Source organism: Nycticebus coucang, chromosome 15, assembly GCF_027406575.1.
Source record: "Nycticebus coucang isolate mNycCou1 chromosome 15, mNycCou1.pri, whole genome shotgun sequence".
NCBI lineage: Eukaryota > Metazoa > Chordata > Mammalia > Primates > Lorisidae > Nycticebus > Nycticebus coucang.
In genome coordinates, this window is record NC_069794.1 from 711977 (window position 1) to 730021 (window position 18045).

The 18045-nt window shown below is 51.3% G+C and overlaps 1 protein-coding gene across 2 annotated transcripts in view; it reads left to right on the forward strand.

Moving 5' to 3' along the window:
• Positions 1-18045, forward strand: part of GRTP1 (growth hormone regulated TBC protein 1) — a 28233-nt gene that overhangs the window by 6204 nt on the left and 3984 nt on the right. For both annotated transcript variants that reach the window (XM_053563037.1, XM_053563036.1), the window contains exons 3-5: positions 1181-1339; positions 4333-4457; positions 7677-7773. In XM_053563037.1, coding sequence (XP_053419012.1) covers positions 1181-1339; positions 4333-4457; positions 7677-7773 — 381 coding nt within the window. The remainder of the gene's footprint in view (positions 1-1180; positions 1340-4332; positions 4458-7676; positions 7774-18045) is intronic.

Consider the following 18045-nt stretch of genomic DNA (forward strand, 5'->3'; position numbering starts at 1 on the left):
AATTACTCAGTGTGGATGAATAGGGGTAGCTCATGGGTTTTAGTTTTTGTTCATAGGTGTTTTTGTGGTCATTAGATAAAAATGTTTCACATATTTACTGTTAATAAAAATATTCCTACAAAATGAAGTGGCCTGGGCTGGGCGCAGTGGCTCATGCCTATAATCCTAGCACTTTGGGAGGCTGAAGTGGATAGATTGTTTGAGCTCACAGGTTCGAGACCAACCTGAGCCAGAGCAAGACCTCGTCTCTAAAAATAGGCAGGCGTTGTGGCAGGAGCCTGTAGTCTCAGCTACTCAAGAGGCTGAGCCAAGAGGATCTTTCAAGCCCAGGAGTTTGAGGTTGCTGTGAGCTGTGATGCCATAGCACTATACTGAGAGCGACAAAATGAGACTCTGTCTCAAAAAAAAAAAATGAAGACTTGGTGCCTGTAGCTCAGCGGCAAGGGCACCAGCCAGCCATGTACACCAGAGCTGGTGGGTTCAAACCCAGCCCAGGCCTGCCAAACAGCAATGACAACTACAACCAAAAAAAAAAAAATCACCAGGCATTGTGGCAGGTGCCTGTAGTCCCAGCTACTTGGGAGGCTGAGGCAAGAGAATCACTTAAGCCCAAGAGTATGAGGTTGCTGTGAGCTGTGACACTATGGCACTCTACCTAGGGCAACATAGTAAGACTCTGTCTCAAAAAAAAAAAGAAAGAAAGAAATGAAGTGTCCCTGCACGCCCAGCAGCCTTGTCTTGCCCCAACCTGGCCTCTCTTCGTGTCCTCATCCTAGCCCTCGGCCCATCCTCTATGTGGCCTCCTCAGAGTGCAGGCCTCCAGGTTAGCACTGGACCTTGAGGTCTGCCCAGCTCTCAGCGTGGCCTCTGGTCCCTCCAGCCCCTCCCACACCTCCCCTTTGCGGCACAGAGCAGGGTATGGGGTGGGCCCTCCTCACAGCAGAGCTTCAGGTGACCTGGTGGGGAGCAGAGCTGCGGCCCCCACCGCCACCCTGAGTGAAGTGAAAGTACCAGCATGACATCCCCAGGAAGAGCAGACTTCCAGGGGTGCATGTGCCACTTTGGTGGGGACACTCAGAGCTTTGGGTGTTTCATACTTGATTTGGGAAGAGGCGTGGTGGTGAGTGCTGTGGGGCCTCCCTGGCCCGGCTCACACAGCTGCCTGTCTCACCGGTTGCAGTGAAGCGCTATGTCCGTAAAGGTGTCCCGCTGGAACACCGTGCCCGAGTCTGGATGGCACTGAGTGGAGCCCAGGCCCAGATGGACCAGAACCCCGGCTACTACCACCGACTCCTCCAAGGAGAGAGAGACCCCAGCCTAGACAACGCCATCAGGACAGGTGAGCAGCATCCTCCTCTGGAACGGAGCCCTGGGGGGTTGTCTCCACCCAACTCTCAGCTGCAGTGTTGAGGAAGCAGCTCACATCCTTAGTGATGCCTCAGTTGATTTAATGTGAAACCATATTTTCCTCAAAGGAACCATCAACACTGAAGGGTTCACAAGGAAAGACCAATGTTTTTAATTCACTCAGCAAATATTTGAGTGCCTGCTGGATGATTAGGAAAACAGGGCAAGCAGGTGATTCAGGCCCATGGTCCCAGCACTCTGGGAGGCTGAGTTGGGAGGATTGCTAAGGCCAGGAAGTAGAGACCAGCCTGGGTACACATAACGAGACCCCATCTCTATAAAAAGTTTAAAAGAAAACTGACGCTAGGAAGGGAAGGTTTCTTCATGAAGAGTCTCAGGAGAGTGAGCGGGCATCCTCACAGGCAGCAGTGGCCAGGGTCTATCGCTATCAAGGACTCAACACCTGGCTGCCTGCTCGCCTGCTGAGGCCACACACCAGGGTTTCCTGTTTAGTGTCAAAGTATCTTAATCACCTCGGGTGCTATGTTTTGGCTTCCACTTCCTTATCCTCTGATTTTCTCACCAGTCACACTGGCATAGTCACCAGCTCTCAAAAGCTACAACAGGCTCGGTGCCTGTGGCTCAAGTGGCTAAGGTGCCAGCCACATACACCTGAGCTGGTGGGTTCGAATCCAGCCCGGACCTGCCAAACAACAATGACGGCTACAACCAAAAAATAGCCGGGCATTGTGGCGGGTGCCTGTAGTCCCAGCTACTTGGGAGGCTGAAGCCGAAGAATCGCTTGAGTCCAGGAGTTGGAGGTTGCTGTGAGCTGTGATGCCACGGTACTCTACCCAGGTGGACAGCTTGAGGCTCTGTCTCAAAAAAAAAAAAGAAAAAAAGCTAGAGCACTAAAAATAAGATTATCCTAAATTGAATGCCAGTAATCAGATTTTTAGGAAATACACCTGCTTCTCGGATTTTAATGATTTTCGAGAAATACAAATCGGAACACATAATAACTTTTTTAGAAACCCAATTGCTTTACAGTGCTGAGTGGCTAGAGGACTTTGGGGTGGGCGGGCTGCTTCCCTTCAGTGAACTATGCCAGTGGGGAGGGGGCTCCCCAGGAGCATCTCAGAGAGTGCTGGCATGGCAGGTGTGGGGGCCAATGCAACCAAGGTTTCAGGACACATGTGGAGCCGGGGGTGTCCTCAGCAGGTCGGAAACACTGATCTAGGTTGGAAGAGGAGAACTGGGGTGCAAATTGAATATTGCTGTTTGAAAAATAAATCTAAATGCTCTGTTTGTGTGGTTTTGGTTGGACTTTCTTATTATAAAATACATAAAATAAAACCTGCCATTTCATCTTCTAAAACTCTGTCCCCATTAAACAACAGTCCCCTGTCCCTGTCCCCTGGCAACCCCGTTCCACTTTCTGTCTTTGGCTTTGACCCTTCCAAGGGCCTCCTGAGCCTGGTCCTCTTGTGACCAGCTCACTTCACTCAGCACAATGTCCTCAAGGGTCATCTGTGTAGTAGCTTGTCAGTCTCCTCCATGGTGAGGCGGAGTTATGTTCCACGTATGGCTGGACCATGTTTTGTTGATCCGTGAGTTCTCCCGCCCAGCTGTCACGGCACTGTTGCTGTGCACACTGGGCCCCGTTCAGTTCCTCAGGGTACACCTGAGGTGGGACTTCTGGGTCACATGGTCGTTCTGTGCTTTGGTTTTTAAGGCATTTGCACAAATCCTACAGGGACCGTATGGTGGATGTTTCATAGCCAGAGAGCCAGCTTTGTGCACATGAATGTAGTTGGGAGCCCATCCCTGCCTGCAGCCCTTCCCTTCCCCAAGAACAGCGTCTTCAAACACGGTAACAAATATTACACAGGAGTGGACCCAGCTGGTTCTCAATGAGGAATGATGTACTCGGAGATACTGAGTTTAGCATGCCTCCCAGATCTCGCTTTTTTGTTTTTTTTGAGACAGAGTCTCAAGCTGTCGCCCTACGTAGAGTGCCATGGCAACATCATAGCTCACAGCAACCTCCAACTCAGGCTCAAGCGATCCTCTTGCCTCAGTTTTTTGTATTTTTAAATAGAGACAGGATCTCCCTCTGGCTCAGGCAATTCACCCACCTTGGCCTCCCAGAGTCCTGTGATTACTGGCGTGAGCCACCACACCCAGCCTCGATCTCCCTTTTTATAAGCAGAGATTTGGCTTTGGGCCAGAGGTTGGGAACAGAATTGCTGTAGAGAGATGGGCGCCAGGACAGAGCTTGGGCCCGGCAGGAACAGAGGGCAGCGTGGTCTTGCCTTAGAGCTTCTGTTCTGCCTTCCTGCGGGTCTTGGGGAAGGTTGGCCACAGCAGGTCGTGGTGCTGGTTGGTGTAGCACTCAGTGAGCCTGTGGTCCACACACACCTGAGTCTCTCTGGCACAGAACAGCTTGGCCAGGACCACTGTCTGGCTAAGAAGTGCTGGGGAAGGATGACTGCAGCAGTGGGGCTGCCAAGGACGTGGGTGTCTGATGGGCAGAAAGAGCTGCACAAAGAGGATGGCAGTGCGGGGTCTGGTCACTAACCTGGTGGTTAGCCAGACTGTGTATCTCTAAAAAGGAGTCTCAGTGTGTCCTCTACCCTTTGTGTTTGATCCTCAGAACTATGAGGCTCTCCCGGCGTCCTGGCACAGCCTCCACCTGTCCACCCTGGTGCTCTAGTCTGACTCCTCCTTATCCCAGATAAGACCATGCCACCATCCCTATGAGGGGACAGTCTGGCCACCTCTGCCTCAGAATCCAGAGGTCGTCCCTCCTGCCTGGTGTAGGGACCGTGTCCTGCATGAGAAGCCTGTCCATGCATCCTGTGTCCAAACCGGTTCTTAATCCTAGACAGAACCCCAGGTGCCACGTAAGCAGCTGTGGAAGGAGTCTGAGGTATCTCAGAGCAGCCGCCTTCAAGTAATTCTTGCTTGTGAATTGCCATGCAGATCTGAATCGGACCTTCCCAGACAATGTGAACTTCCGGAAGACTGCAGACCCCTGTTTACAGAAGGCCCTGTACAACGTCCTGTCAGCTTACGGGCAGCACAACCAAGGTGTGGGGTACTGCCAGGTGAGCCCCAGGGCCTTGTGGTGTTCAGGAAGGAGGAGAAAGTGCACACGGGTGAGCTGGCAGTGGGGACACCCAAGGGTCCAGGCTGAGTCTGCCCGTCAGTCACCCCATGAGCCTCTAAGTCACAGGGCCTCAGAAGGCTCCTCCTCTGTTCCCAGTGTGGACAGAAGGGACATCTGCTTGATGACTTCTTTCTGGTGTCCGGTGGAAGACAGGGTGAGGGTTGGAAGTTGGGAAGCAGGAAAAGATTAGATTAGGCAAACACAGGACATCTGGGTCCTTGCCGACCAAGTGCGGGGTGCACATGGGCAGGTGTGTGCTGGGAGGTATCTTTCTCAGAGGTTGTCTCTGGAAGTCCCTCCTTTCTGACTCCAGGCTGTGTGCCTGGCAGGTGTGGTTGGGAAGAATTGTTTTGCAATCTATGACGCTGTCTCAGCCTGGGCACGCATCTAGGGGACACTTTTATTTATAACTGGGTCTGCAAAAGGAGCCAGACATAAGAATGGCCAGGAGCCATGCGGTCTGCCTCTCCTGTGTCTATGCATGTGGAGGTAGGTGTGATCCCCAGACCTGCCTGCATGGGTCTGTGGTGCAGTCTCCCGAGTTCACAGGGGAGCAGCATGGGCAGCCTGCGAGGCCACAGCCTCCCCAGCACAGTGGGCAGCAGGTTTCTAGAGCATACATGGAGTGGGACTGCCTGTGATGATGTGTAACTGTGTGTTAGCACCAGATGCTATCCCATCTCCGCGCTGGGCTCTCTGAGCCCATGTCTGGGTTAAAGGCATCCCAGTAGCACAGGAAGGGGATTCAAGTGCCTGGCTCTGACAGCAGAGGGACAGTAAAAGCCAGCAATCAGGCAGCTTGTTTGCTAAGCATGGTTTGAACAAACATCTGTGCCAAGTGCATCTTGCTTTGGCAGCTTGAGTTCCCTCCTGGAAGACCCTGGGTGTTGATGGCATGGGGGCAGTGAGGAAGACAGCCCTTGGGAAATGCCCGTAGCAGGGACACCTGCAGTGCCCTAGCTGCTCACCGGAAACGCATCAGGCCGCACCAGTGCCCTGCCCCACCACACGCAGGTGGTGCTTGCAGAGACATGGGGCTGGGCACGGCCCTTCCCAGACTGACTTCCTGTCATTCTCAGCCTCTCCATCTGTTGTTAAACTCACTGTCCTAGAGCAAGAACTTGGCCTTTAGGAGCTGAGGCAAAATGCTGAGAAATTGTCCTTAGATCATTTACTATTCTTTTGGGTTTTAAAAAATAGCTGTATTTAAAAAGCACACACATATAGCCCTGCATTGTGGTAGGTGCCTAGTCCCAGCTACTTGGGAGGCTGAGGCAAGAGCATCGCTTAAGCCTAAGAGTTTGAGGTTGCTGTGAGCTGTGATGCCACAACACCCTACCAAGGGCAACAAAGTGAGACTCTGTCTCAAAAAAAAAAAAAAGCATGCACATAGCTGGCACAGTGGTACACACCTGCTGTCCAACTACTCAGGAGGCCAAAGCAGGAGAGTGCTGTGGCCCAAAACTTCAGGGCCAGCCTGGGCAACATAGTAAGACTCCCATCTGTAGACACACACAATTTTATAGACCACCGTGAGGCCAGAACTCTGCTGACTTTCAGATCATGCATGTAGACACACGTGGATGTACATGCTGTGTGTTTGCCATGGGAGCCGTGACAAAGGGCCACAGCAGGGCTTGAGCTGCAGAGTATTGTTCTCTCAGAGCTGAGACCAAGGTGGGCAGGCTGGCTGCCTTGGGGCTGGAGGATCTGTTCTGGCCTCTGGCCTCCATCCCCACCGGTCTCCCTGTGCGACTCTGCCGAAGGATACCAGACCTGCTGGCCAGGGCCCACCCGCTCCACTGCACTCTCAGCTGGAATTGCATCTGCATCCATCTTTTTCCCAAATGAGGGCACATTCTCTCTTCATCATGATAATTGCGGAGGGGCTGACACAGTTCAACCCATAACATATGTGGGGAGTCAGAAGTGCACAGGCCCCGGGTTCTGCTTGCTGCTGTCTACAGGGCAGCGTGATCCGTGCACGTGTTGTGTTCTCCCAGGGTCTGCTCTGATGCAGAGATCTCGCCAGTCCAGTGGTCATATCCTCACACAGGCGGCCTCTGCTGTCATCATGGATGAGAGAGGCCGTGTGTGCTTTGGCTCCTGGTGACTGTCCCCACATCTGCATGCAGACCCAAGTGGTCACAGTGCTGCCAGCAAAGTGCTCTCAGCAGCCCACCCATCTGCATTTTGTATCATGTTAATTTATCATGTTGGTTGGCAAAGGCTGAATTTTTTTTCCTTATTACTCAAAAAGTGCATATTTATTTTAGAAAATACAGATGAGCAGGCAGGGCACGGTAGCTCACTTCTGTAATCTCATCACTCTGGGAGGCCGAGGCGAGTGGGTTGCCTGAGCTCACAGATTTGAGACCAGCCTGACTAAGAACAAGACCCCATCTGTAAAAATAGCTGGGCATTGTGTCAAGCACCTATAGTCCCAGCTACTTGGGAGGCTGAGGCAAGAGAATCACTTGAGCCCAAGAGTTTGAGGTTGCTGTGAGCTGTGATGCCACGGCATTCTACCAAGGTTGACTAAGTGAGACTGTCTCAAAAAAAAAAAAAAAGAAAGAAAAGAAAAGAAAATACTGATGAGCAAAAAAGAAAAAGGAATTCTTATGAATCCCAGTCTCCCAGAACAGATACTGACTTGTGGCTGGGAAGTCCAGGTCTGGCACTGACCTCTCTGGCATGGTCATACATGTGGCATCTGCCTGGCAGCACCGCCCTGGGTAGGCACAGTGTCCCCGAGTCCCCAGCAAAGGACTCTCTTAGGGTCCTGCGTGTCAGACCTGCTCCTCACGGTTTTTACAAACTGGCCCTTGTTAAAGTTCCCCCTTGATACTGAGAGTTGTGCCATTAGCATACATTAAATTTTTTATAAACCAATGGCAAGTGATACCACTTTATCACAAGGTTTCCATTGATTTTAGCATCCTAAGGTAGTATTCAGAAGAGTTTTGTTTAACTTCTTCCTTTGCTTTTTTTCCCCACAGTTGTGATTAAACACATTACTGCATGGTAGATGCTCTGTCTCTCTAAAGTCCTACTGTAGAATTACAAGTATTAGGGGAGAGCAATAGCATGAAAGCCAGTAGCCAGTGACTGTCAAACTGCACAGTGCTATAAACTGTTTCTGTTTTTCTAATTTCAGGGAATGAACTTTATAGCAGGATATCTGATTCTCATAACGCAGAATGAGGAAGAGTCTTTCTGGCTGTTGGACGCTCTTGTGGGGAGGATACTGCCTGGTATGTGGGACATTTCTACTCTAAGGCTGAACTGTCCTGAATCTGGTGTTACCGAAGTGGTTTGCTGATAACTCAAGCTTACTTAAGATACAATTAAATTGGGAGCTAAAGATAACGGTCTGCAGTTGAGTTAAAAAGAAGACTGCTTTTGTAGGTGAGTCCTGGCTATAGCAGACAGTCATTGCTGGCCCAGAGGCTCCCTGCCCTCTGACTCAGATCTCGGACATGGCTGGAAACACAGGTTGGGCTCTTCTGCCCCACAGCTGGCACCTTGTATTGAGCCCTGGGGCCTCGATGTTGGTGTTGATCACAACGTCTCTGAGAAGTTAACCTAAGTTTCTGCCTATGGTTGTTACTGGGTTACTGATACTAGTAAGAGCACAGCAGTGGTCACCTGTAGTCACTTTTCAAGGTGAAATCATTCTTTTCAAGTCTTTCTCCTTTTCTGTTTATTAGTAAATGTTTATTTTTTATTTATTTTTTTTTTTTTGAGACAGAGTCTCACTGTCTCCCTCAGTAGAGTGCCATGGCATCACAGCTCACAGCAACCTCAAACTCTTGGGCTTAAGCGATTCTCCTGCCTCAGCCTCCCAAGTAGCTGAGATTACAGGTGCCCACCACAACACGCAGCTATTTTTGTTACTATTGTTGCAGTTGTCATAGTTGATTTTAGCTGGCTAGGCTGGATTCAAACCCACTAGCCTCAGTATATGTGGCTGGTGCCCTACCCATTGAGCTATAGGTGCCACCCTATTAGTAAATGTTTAAATAGAAAATTTAGTGGCCGGCACAGTGGCCCATGCCTGTAATCCTAGCACTCTCGGAGGCCAAGGTGGGTGGATCGCCTGAGCTCACAGGTTCAAGACCTGCCTGAGCTAGAACAAGACCTTATCTCTAAAAATAGCCAGGTGTTGTGGCAGACTAAAAAGAGATTTAAAAAAAAAAATAAACCTAGCCAGGCATTGTGGTGGGCACCTTTAGTCCCAGCTACTCAGAGGCTGAGGCAAGAGGATCTCTTGAGTCCAAGAGTTTGAGGTTGCTATGAGCTATGATGATAGCACAGCACTCTACCCAGGGCAATAGAGTGAGACTCTGTCTCAAAAAAAAAATTCTACGTAGAAAAGCGAACAGCCCGGGCAGCGCCTGTGGCTCAGTGAGTAGGGTGCCAGCCCCATATGCCGAAGGTGGCGGGTTCAAACCCAGCCCCAGCCAAACTGCAACAACAACAAAAAAATAGCTGGGCATTGTGGCGGATGCCTTAGTCCCAGCTGCTCGGGAAGCTGAGGCAAGAGAATGGTGTAAGCCCAAGAGTTAGAGGTTGCTGTGAGCCGTGCGATGTCATGGCACTCTACCTGAGGGTGGTACAGTGAGACTGTGTCTCTACAAAAAAAAAAAAGAAGGAAAAGCAAACAGCCCAACAATATTAGGTGAAGAATATGCCTACCCAGCTGTCTACAAAACAGGAAGCTCAAGTGCCAACACCTGTGAAGAGACGTCTGCGTTCCCTGCAAGCACAGAGGTGCAGATTCAGGCAGAGAAGGAGGGGTGAAGCTTCAGCAGACACCAGATGATCTCCAGGCCAGCGCTGGAGAAACATGTCCCAACCTCAGCGCTGTTAAAACTGTCAAAGGTCATAGAACTGATGAAAACACAGTTTTTATTTTTATTTATTTATTTGTTGAGACAGAGTCTCACTTTGTTGCCCCCAGTAGAGTGCTCTGGCATCATAGCTCACAGCAACCTTATACTCTTGGGCTTAAGTGATTCTTTTGCCTCAGCCTCCTGAGCAGCTGGGACTACAGGCGCCTGCCACAACACCTGGCTTTTTTTTTTTTTTTTTGGTTTTTGGCGGGGGCTAGGTTTGAACCCGCTACCTCCGGCATATGGGACCGCCCTACTCCTTGAGCCACAGGCACCGCCCTACACCTGGCTATTTTTAGAGATGAGGTCTCACTCTGGCTTAGGCTGGTCTCAAACCTGTGAGCTCAGGCAATCCACCCACCACAGCCTCCCAAAGTGCTGGGATTACAGGCGTGAGCCACCGCACCTGGCCTTTTTACTTATTTATTTTTGAGACAGAGTCTCACTATGTCACCCTCAGTTGAGTGCTGTGGTGTCAACCTCAAACTCCTGGACTCAAACGATTCTCTTGCCTCAGCCTCCCAAGTAGTTGGGATGGCAGGTGCCTGCCACAACACCTGGCTATTTTTAGAGATGAGGTCTCACTCTGGCTCAGGCTGGTCTCAAACCTGTGAGCTCAGGCAATCCACCCACCTTGGCCTCCCAGAGTGCTGGGATTACAGGCATGAGCCACTGCACCCAGCCCAAAACAGTTTTTATTTCTGTTTTTCTGCAAAGGATGAGCCTGAGCCTAAGACATATTAAATGACTGAGACTCAGTTCCTGACTAGTGGGCACTGAGATTCACCCCCAGTGAGGCCATCCTACCACTGTGTGCACCTCAGCCAGCCCCCAGCTCGTCCCCCCACCTGCACCCTAGGCCAGCCCCCACCTCTTCCCCCCACCTGCACCAGGCCAGCCCCCACCTGCACCGCACATCTGCACCCCAGGCCTGCACCTCACATCTGAACCCCTGCCTGTGCCCCATGTCTACTCAACATGTCTGCCCCCCACCTGCATCGCACACTTGTCCCCTCAGGCTTCCTGTGCCCCATGTCTGTACCCCATGTCTGCTCTCTGCATCTGCCCCTCATCTGCACCCCACACTTGCTCCGTCAGGCCTCCTAAGCCTCTGTTGTTGCAAGAAAGCACTTCGCAGTATTCGCTGGTCACTTAGACAAGGTCTGTGTGAAGAAATTTCCTTTTGCTAGCAAATACCCCATCCCAGTTTAGCAGAACATTAGGGCACAATGTGAGAAGGTGCTACACGTAGGCTCTGTCCACCCACACTCAGGCTCCCACGGTCCTGAGCCCTCAACCCCAAAGTCCTGTGGTAACAAATGGGCTCTCCTAGAGTGACTGAGGGCACATGCGGGGTTTGTGGGAGGATGGTGCAGACAGGGCCCTGCCCCGGACAGGGGTGGGGGGAGCCCTGTGCTTGCTAATCTCATGAGGGCATGCAAGTTCAGGAACCTTCAGAAATGGGGAGAGAGCCATCCTGGAGGTCGAATCAGGCAGTGAGTAAAGGAACTGACACCTTTAGGTCCTGAAGAACTAGTCTAACCTGGTTACCCTCACAGAGAGGCAGGTTGATAGTTACTATCCCCCAAAAGCTCCCCTCAAGCTGGAGGGACTGGCCCAGATGTGGCAGGCAGGTACAGCCCATGGCGCCTGAGAACGGAGGTGGCGGTGAGAAGCCACGGAGCCCCAGCCAAGAGTTCCGTGTCCTCAAGTGGCTTCCCCTGAGGGTTGCATGCCCTGTTGGTCTTGCCTTGTCACTGGAGACACATCCCCGGGGCCAAGTGCATCAGTTTTGGGGTCGCCTTTATAGGTTTCAGTCCCAGCTCTACCACCGAATGATCCCCACCAGCGGATCTCTGAGTGAGTGGCCCTCAGCCTCTCACTGTAAATCGTGAACTGGCTGAACACAACAGCCCGCAGTCTGAGCTCTCTTCCTGTTGGCTGCCATAAGCTATTTCTTACAACTAACTCTGTATATTAGGAACGACCACTGTCTTTCCCATGCAGGGTCTCATAATTAAATTGTAGCAGATAAAGTTTATACTCTAATAAACTGCTGAGTTTAAGATAATTGTTCTAATGTAATGGGCTCTTAAAATAAGAAATTACCCTGGGTTTTGCTCAGTGTTTAGCCAGAGTTCTTAGGCTACACCTAAAGTTTAGAAACCTCATAATTTACAGAATATTTTCATTTCTGTGGGGGTACTTCAGAAGAAAGAGAAGTGAAAAGTCTTGGCAAGGGGTCTTTTCTACTTCGAAGAAAACTTTGCTGGCATAATGTGGACATTTAAGGTGATTTTTTTTTTTAAAGCACTGTCTATCAGAGGAAGAGGTGAGGAATGTTGAATTAGGAACCATAAGCTCTTTGGAAAAAAGCAATATTATTTTCCCACACTCACTAAATGGATGCAGCTTCATTGATTTCATAGTTACTTTTATGTCAAGAGATGATTTTATTACTGAGCAAGTATTTTTCATTAAAGCAAACCTTATTAGCCTAAATTCAGCAATAGAATTAAAGTAATGAAGAAGGGGTCAGAATATTTCATCCACTCCCTGCATTCTTGCCTGTACTTTACTAATAAAATTATAAGTGTGTTAACAGGATTCATCACAACTAGCCTGCAACTTGATGTGATTATCCCTGCTTTGTAGATGAGGAAGAAAGTGAGTCTTGAAGAGATTAAATATCTTTTGTTTGAGCCCCATTGGCTGACAGGTGTGAGCCATTGAGCCCAGCCACTTTATGTATTTTTCAAAAATGCAAGCATTTAAGGGAATCCTTTGTTGGGTGTGGACCACACACCACATGGTTCACCTGTGTCATGTGTACAACTCGGTGGCGTCCAGGGCATGAGCAGGGCTGTGTGGCCTTCACCACAGCCCACATCATGGCCAGGTCCTCACCACACATTTTTTTGCTGGCTGCTGCTCACATAGCTTCGTCTCACCAGCTTGAAATGTGAAATTCCTTTTTGGTGTCCTTGGTTTACAGAGGGGATACTCCGTCCCTCTGAGGTCCAGGCTTTCCTGGCCCCGGTGCACCAGGTGTGTCCTCTCCCACTTTCTTGCACATGGCAGTGGGATCTGGACTCACGGTCACCAAGTGCATTGAGAAAAGGCAGGATAATTCCTTGATCCTTTGCCTTTATGTTCCCTTCTCAGGATAATAAGTTGGTTCCTTACCATCATTTGAAAATGATCAGTTAGTGTGTGTCCAGTCATGGTGAGCTCATGGATTTAATATGTTGGGAGGGTTTCAATCCACTGCAGTTATTACTCCATTTGAGGCTCAGGTTGCCCCATTTGTGGCCAGCAGGAGCCTCTTCAGGTTGGCCCCTGAGTCCTTTAGACATGACCGTGGCAGTGAGTCCTTTAGACATGACCATGGCAGTGTTGGGGACCTGCTGGCTGTGTTGATGGTGACCCTGGCAGTGTCGGGGGCCTGCTGGCTGTGTTGGTGGTGACCCTGGCAGTGTCGGGGGCCTGCTGGCTGTGTTGATGGTGACCCTGGCAGTGTCGGGGGCCTGCTGGCTGTGTTGATGGTGACCCTGGCAGTGTCGGGGGCCTGCTGGCTGTGTTGGAGGTGACCCTGGCAGTGTCGGGGGCCTGCTGGCTGTGTTGGTGGTGACCCTGGCAGTGTCGGGGGCCTGCTGGCTGTGTTGGTGGTGACCCTGGCAGTGTCGGGGGCCTGCTGGCTGTGTTGGTGGTGACCTTGGCAGTGTCAGGGGCCTGCTGGCTGTGCTGGTGGTGACCCTGGCAGTGTCGGGGACCTGCTGGCTGTGTAGGGTGTGACCCTGGCAGTGTCGGGGGCCTGCTGGCTGTGTTGGTAGTGACCCTGGCAGTGTCTGGCCTTGCTGGCTGTGTTGGTGGTGACCCTGGCAGTGTCGAGCCTTGCAGGCTGTGTATTGGTGGCTGTTCTGTGCCCATCTGTGCACCTGTTGCCCCAGTCCCAGATTCACCTGTGCCTCCAAGAAACTCATTTTGTGTGCATCATGTATGCATCACTGTCCCATCCACAGGGATGTTTCCTTGTTGGAAAGGTGCAGAGAAGGTAGATCTTTCGCTCCGAGGTTGGGACAATGGCCATACAGGCTGCTGCTCTCTGGAGAGAGTGGCACTAATCGCAATCCTCCTTGCTGCTGCCTCTGCTGGCCTTGGCTGCTTTTCGAGAGATGGGATCTTGCTATGTTGCCCAGGCTAGTGTTGAGGCCCTGGACTCAGGTGATCCTCCAGCCTCAGCCTCCTGAGAAACTAGGTCTCCATGGCTCCACCACACCCCACTCCCTCAGCATCCCTGGAGGCTATCACTATGCCTGTCCTGCTCCCTGGCACCCGTGGGCTCTTGGTCGAGGTCCTTGCTGGACAGAGCAGCACTGCCCATCCTGGGTGCATCCCGACTCCATGGGGAACAGAAAGGCTTCACCCCTGCAGTCTGGATGGAAACCACAAGTGGGGTGCCAGGTGATTCCTACCCTGTAACAAGCCACACCACTCCTGCCCACTTGCAGGTAGGTGTCTTCCCTGGGCACTGAGGCTGCCATCTCTCCTGGGCAGTAGCTCCTCCTGGTTATTTTTCTGCATCACTCACATCTACTCTGTCAATACGGAGACAGGTGAAATCTCACTGAGCAAGTGAGTGACACGCCCTGCCCAGCAGCTCTGGTTAGTGCCACTGGATGCTGTCTCCCTGTGTCAGAAACATGTGGAGGGAACCTGTGTTCTGGGAGAGCTCCCCACGTCATGCGGTGATATTTGGAACTTGGTGCAGGGCCTGTAGCTCATGTGTCATCTCAAACTGAAACCAAAACACAGAATGTGGCCTCTGGGTGGGAAGGGATGAAGGGTGTGGCCTACGGGGGGGGGGGGGGGTGGTTGTAAAGTTCGTGATGGGATTCTAGCACCAGAGAGGAGACATCGCTATAGTGGAAATTTCCTTTACCGAAGCAGAAACTCAGGCCTTGCTCTTTTCCTGCCGATTCTCACTGCCTTTAGTGCAGCAGAATCCACCTGCCAAACTGGCACATTCATGCGGAACTTGGTGCCTCATCTGGGTCCTTCCATCGTTAACAGGGCAAGGTGACACACTTACAGAAGAAACTCCACTTGCTTGAGACAGACACCCCAATGGCGGGAGTTTGAGGTCAGAGCCTGTGCCTGCGTCTGAGGCTCCCTGCTGCCCTCTGAGACACCCTCCGGGTCCTATCCATACCCTCCGGTCTCCTCCCGCATGCAGATCCTGAGAAGCAACTGAGGCTTTGAGGCAGGATGACCTGGGTCCCTGCTGCTGGAGGCTGACAGGCCCCACCCCCCAGGGCCCTGCTGACTGGGACTGTGGTGTGCGCAGATGGGTGGAATTGAGGAGTCGCTGGGCGCCGACCCGGGGCCTTTCCCTGTGAGGAGATGTTTTCTGGTGGGGATGGAATGGCAGTCAATGACAGGAGTGTCTGTGTCACACAGCTGCTGGCAATTGTAGGGACGCTACTTTCTGGGTGCCTCTGATGCCATGTAAGGTCACAGGTGGGGTGGAGAACAGAGGCACAGACACTCGGGGGTCCTGGGGGTCCTGGTAGCACCTGGATTGGGCACCAGTTCCCTATGACCAGCCTGCAAGGCCTGTCCAGAGGGGCTAAGCAAGGCTTGCTGAGCAGGAACCTGGCGATCTGCACCATAGCCACCCAGGGTGTTCCCAGCTCACCCACAGCAGCAGGTGCCGAGTTGTAGATTGGCCTCCTAAAGCAGCTGCTAAACATTGAGGAGCTGGCAGCCGCCAAGGCTGGGGTGAGACACTGACCTGGATCTGGGTGGAAGGGACCTCTCCAACAGGCATTGCAACCTCAATGATGTCAAGGTCTGGGTTCCGTCCTCATTTTCATAGAGTCCCTCAGCAGGTTAGGTTTAGACTGAAGCAGACAGATGGCCTCCCTCCACAGAGCAGCTGTCAGTGCGGAGTCCTGCTTGCCAACTGCCATTAGGATAGTGGTAAAAAGTGGCTTGGCCCACACCTTGCACGGTCCAAAGGAAAACACCAGGGGACACCCAATGGGTCTGAGACAGCAGCCACAGAACACGTGTGTGAGTGGTTGTGTGAGTGTGGCCGTGCAACTTGGTGTGCTCATTATGGAGGATTTGGAAAGTAGCCACGGTGCATTCAGGAGGTGGCAGCCCTTGGAGGCTGCTGCAGCTGGATTTGGGCATGGCTGCTTCCCACCCAGCAGGCAGTCTGTCCACATCAGGGCAGTGTAGTTTCAGTTGTTTGCAGAGGTGTGGGTGTGCCCAGGACAGGGAAAGGGGCCTGGATGGGAACACGAGAGCCTGCCAGCTAGCTATGAAGGAAGAGCCTGATGACCTCTCCCTGTGCCCATGCCCAGAGCCTTCAGCATTCCAGAGAAGTATGTTGAGGAGTGAAGTGAGTGCCTGGGTTTACTTTAACCCCCCTGGGCCTTCGCTCAGCCTTTGGAGTGCAGGGCATGTGCTTAGTGCCTCTATTTTTAGAAGTTGCTCTAAGCTGCTCTGTGCTGGGCCAAAGCCACTTGGTGCCACTTGTGGATGTGGAACAGAATGCGCTCAACTAAGGAAGCGCAACTCTCACAAAGGTCCAAGAGAGGGACGCAAACTGGGCATCCCAGCACTCTGCTAGGCCAAAGCAGGTGGATAGCCTGAACTCAAGAGTTTGAGACCAGCCTGAGCAAGAGTGAGACCCTGCAACTCTAGAAATAGCCGGGGCATTGTGGTGGGCACCTGGAGTCCCAGCTACTCACCTCAGGAGGCTAAAGCAAGAGGACTGCTTGAGCCCAAGAGTTTGAGGTTGCTGTGAGGTATGATGCCAAAGCACTCTACCCAGGGTGACTAAGAGTGAAACTCTGTCACAAACAAACAGATGGATGCAAGATAAGGTTATGAAAGGGAAGAATGTTTTAGTCCTTGGAGTTGTGTGACTGAATTGGCTTTGGTTAAATTGCCCTCAAGTACTTTTATGTTAAACATACTTCACCATGTGCTCACTCTCTGAACATCAGTAACATCACCATCAAATATGTGATAACTGTATTTTTATTTATTTATTTCTGAGTCAGAGTTTCAAGCCGTCTCCCTGGGTAGAGTGCTATGGCATCACAGCAACCTCCAACTCCTAGGCTCAAGCGATTCTCCTGCCTCTGCCTCCCAAGTAGCTGGGACTACAGGTGCCCGCCACAGCACCTGGCTATTTTTTGGTTGCAGCTGTCACTGTTGTTTGACAGGCCCAGGCTGGATTCGAACCCGCCAGCTCAGGTGTATGTGGCTGGCACCTTAGCCGAATGAGCCACAGGCACCGAGCCTGATCATTGTATTTTAACCAAGCTCATCCCTCCTGCCAGGGAGAACTGCCAGACTGGATATGGCACAGGATAAGATGCCTTGTTGGTTGCAGTGTGTGCTAACAAACACTTATGACATAGATTACTACTTACTAAGTTATTTAATAGCATAAAGCAAGCAATAAAATTTATTGTAACACATGTTAACAAGCTAATAAATTAAGCAGGAACCCCAAATGCTTTGGTAAAACAAATGTTCATTCAAAATAAACTGTCAGAAGAAAAGAACCCAAACTGTAGAGTAATTTGTTTGTTTGTTTTTTTTTTTTTTTAAGAGTTTTTTGTTGCAGTTTGGCCAGGGCTGGGTTCAAACCCGCCACCCTCGGTATATGGGGCCAGTGCCCTACCCACTGAGCCACAGGCACTGCCCAACTGAGGAGTAATTTGAAGAGGTTTATTCTGAGCCTGGTATGAGTGACCATGGCCCAGAGCCACACTCATGAGGCCTTGAGCAAGTGGACTCCCTGTGGCTGGGTCAGTTTGGAGACAGAATTGCACCTAAAGTCACATCAGTATACAAAAGGCATATATTGGTTTGGCCTAAAAAGCTGGGACATCTTCAAGCAGAGGCATTACCGGATGTAGGTGGCTTAAAGACGCTTTGGTTAAAGAAATGAAGCTTTGGCTTGGCACCTATAGCTCAAGTGGCTAAGGCGCCAGCCATATACACCAGAGCTGGTAGGTTTGAATCCAGCCTGGGCCTGCCAAACAACAATGACAACTACAACCAAAAAATAGCCAGGCACCTATAGTCCCAGCTACTCGGGAGGCTGAGGCAAGAGAATCACCTAAGCCCAGGAGTTGGAGGTTGCTGTGAGCTGTGACACCACAGCATTCTACCTAGGGTGACAAAGGAGACTCTGTCTCAAAAAAAGAAAAGAAAAACAAAGCTTTGTCTAAAGGCTTGGAATGTTTCAAGATGAGGAAGCCTATTAATCCCAAGCCACTGGACATGCACCAAGATTTTTTTTTTTTTTTTTTTTGGCCGGGGCTGGGTTTGAACCCACCACCTCCGGCATATGGGACCAGCGCCCTACTCCTTGAGCCACAGGCGCCACCCATTGTTTTGTTTTTATTATGGGTAAATACGTGTAACAGAAATTCCGCCTGAACCATGTCCCAGTGCTCAGCTCAGTGGCATGGAGGAACATTCACACCCTTGTCCCATGGTCATCGCCCTCCATCTAAGAGGCTCCTCCCACCCTGTGCAGCAGAGATTGTCCCCTCTAAACACGGACTTTCCTTCCCTCCTTTCCACCCTCCCAGCCCCGGC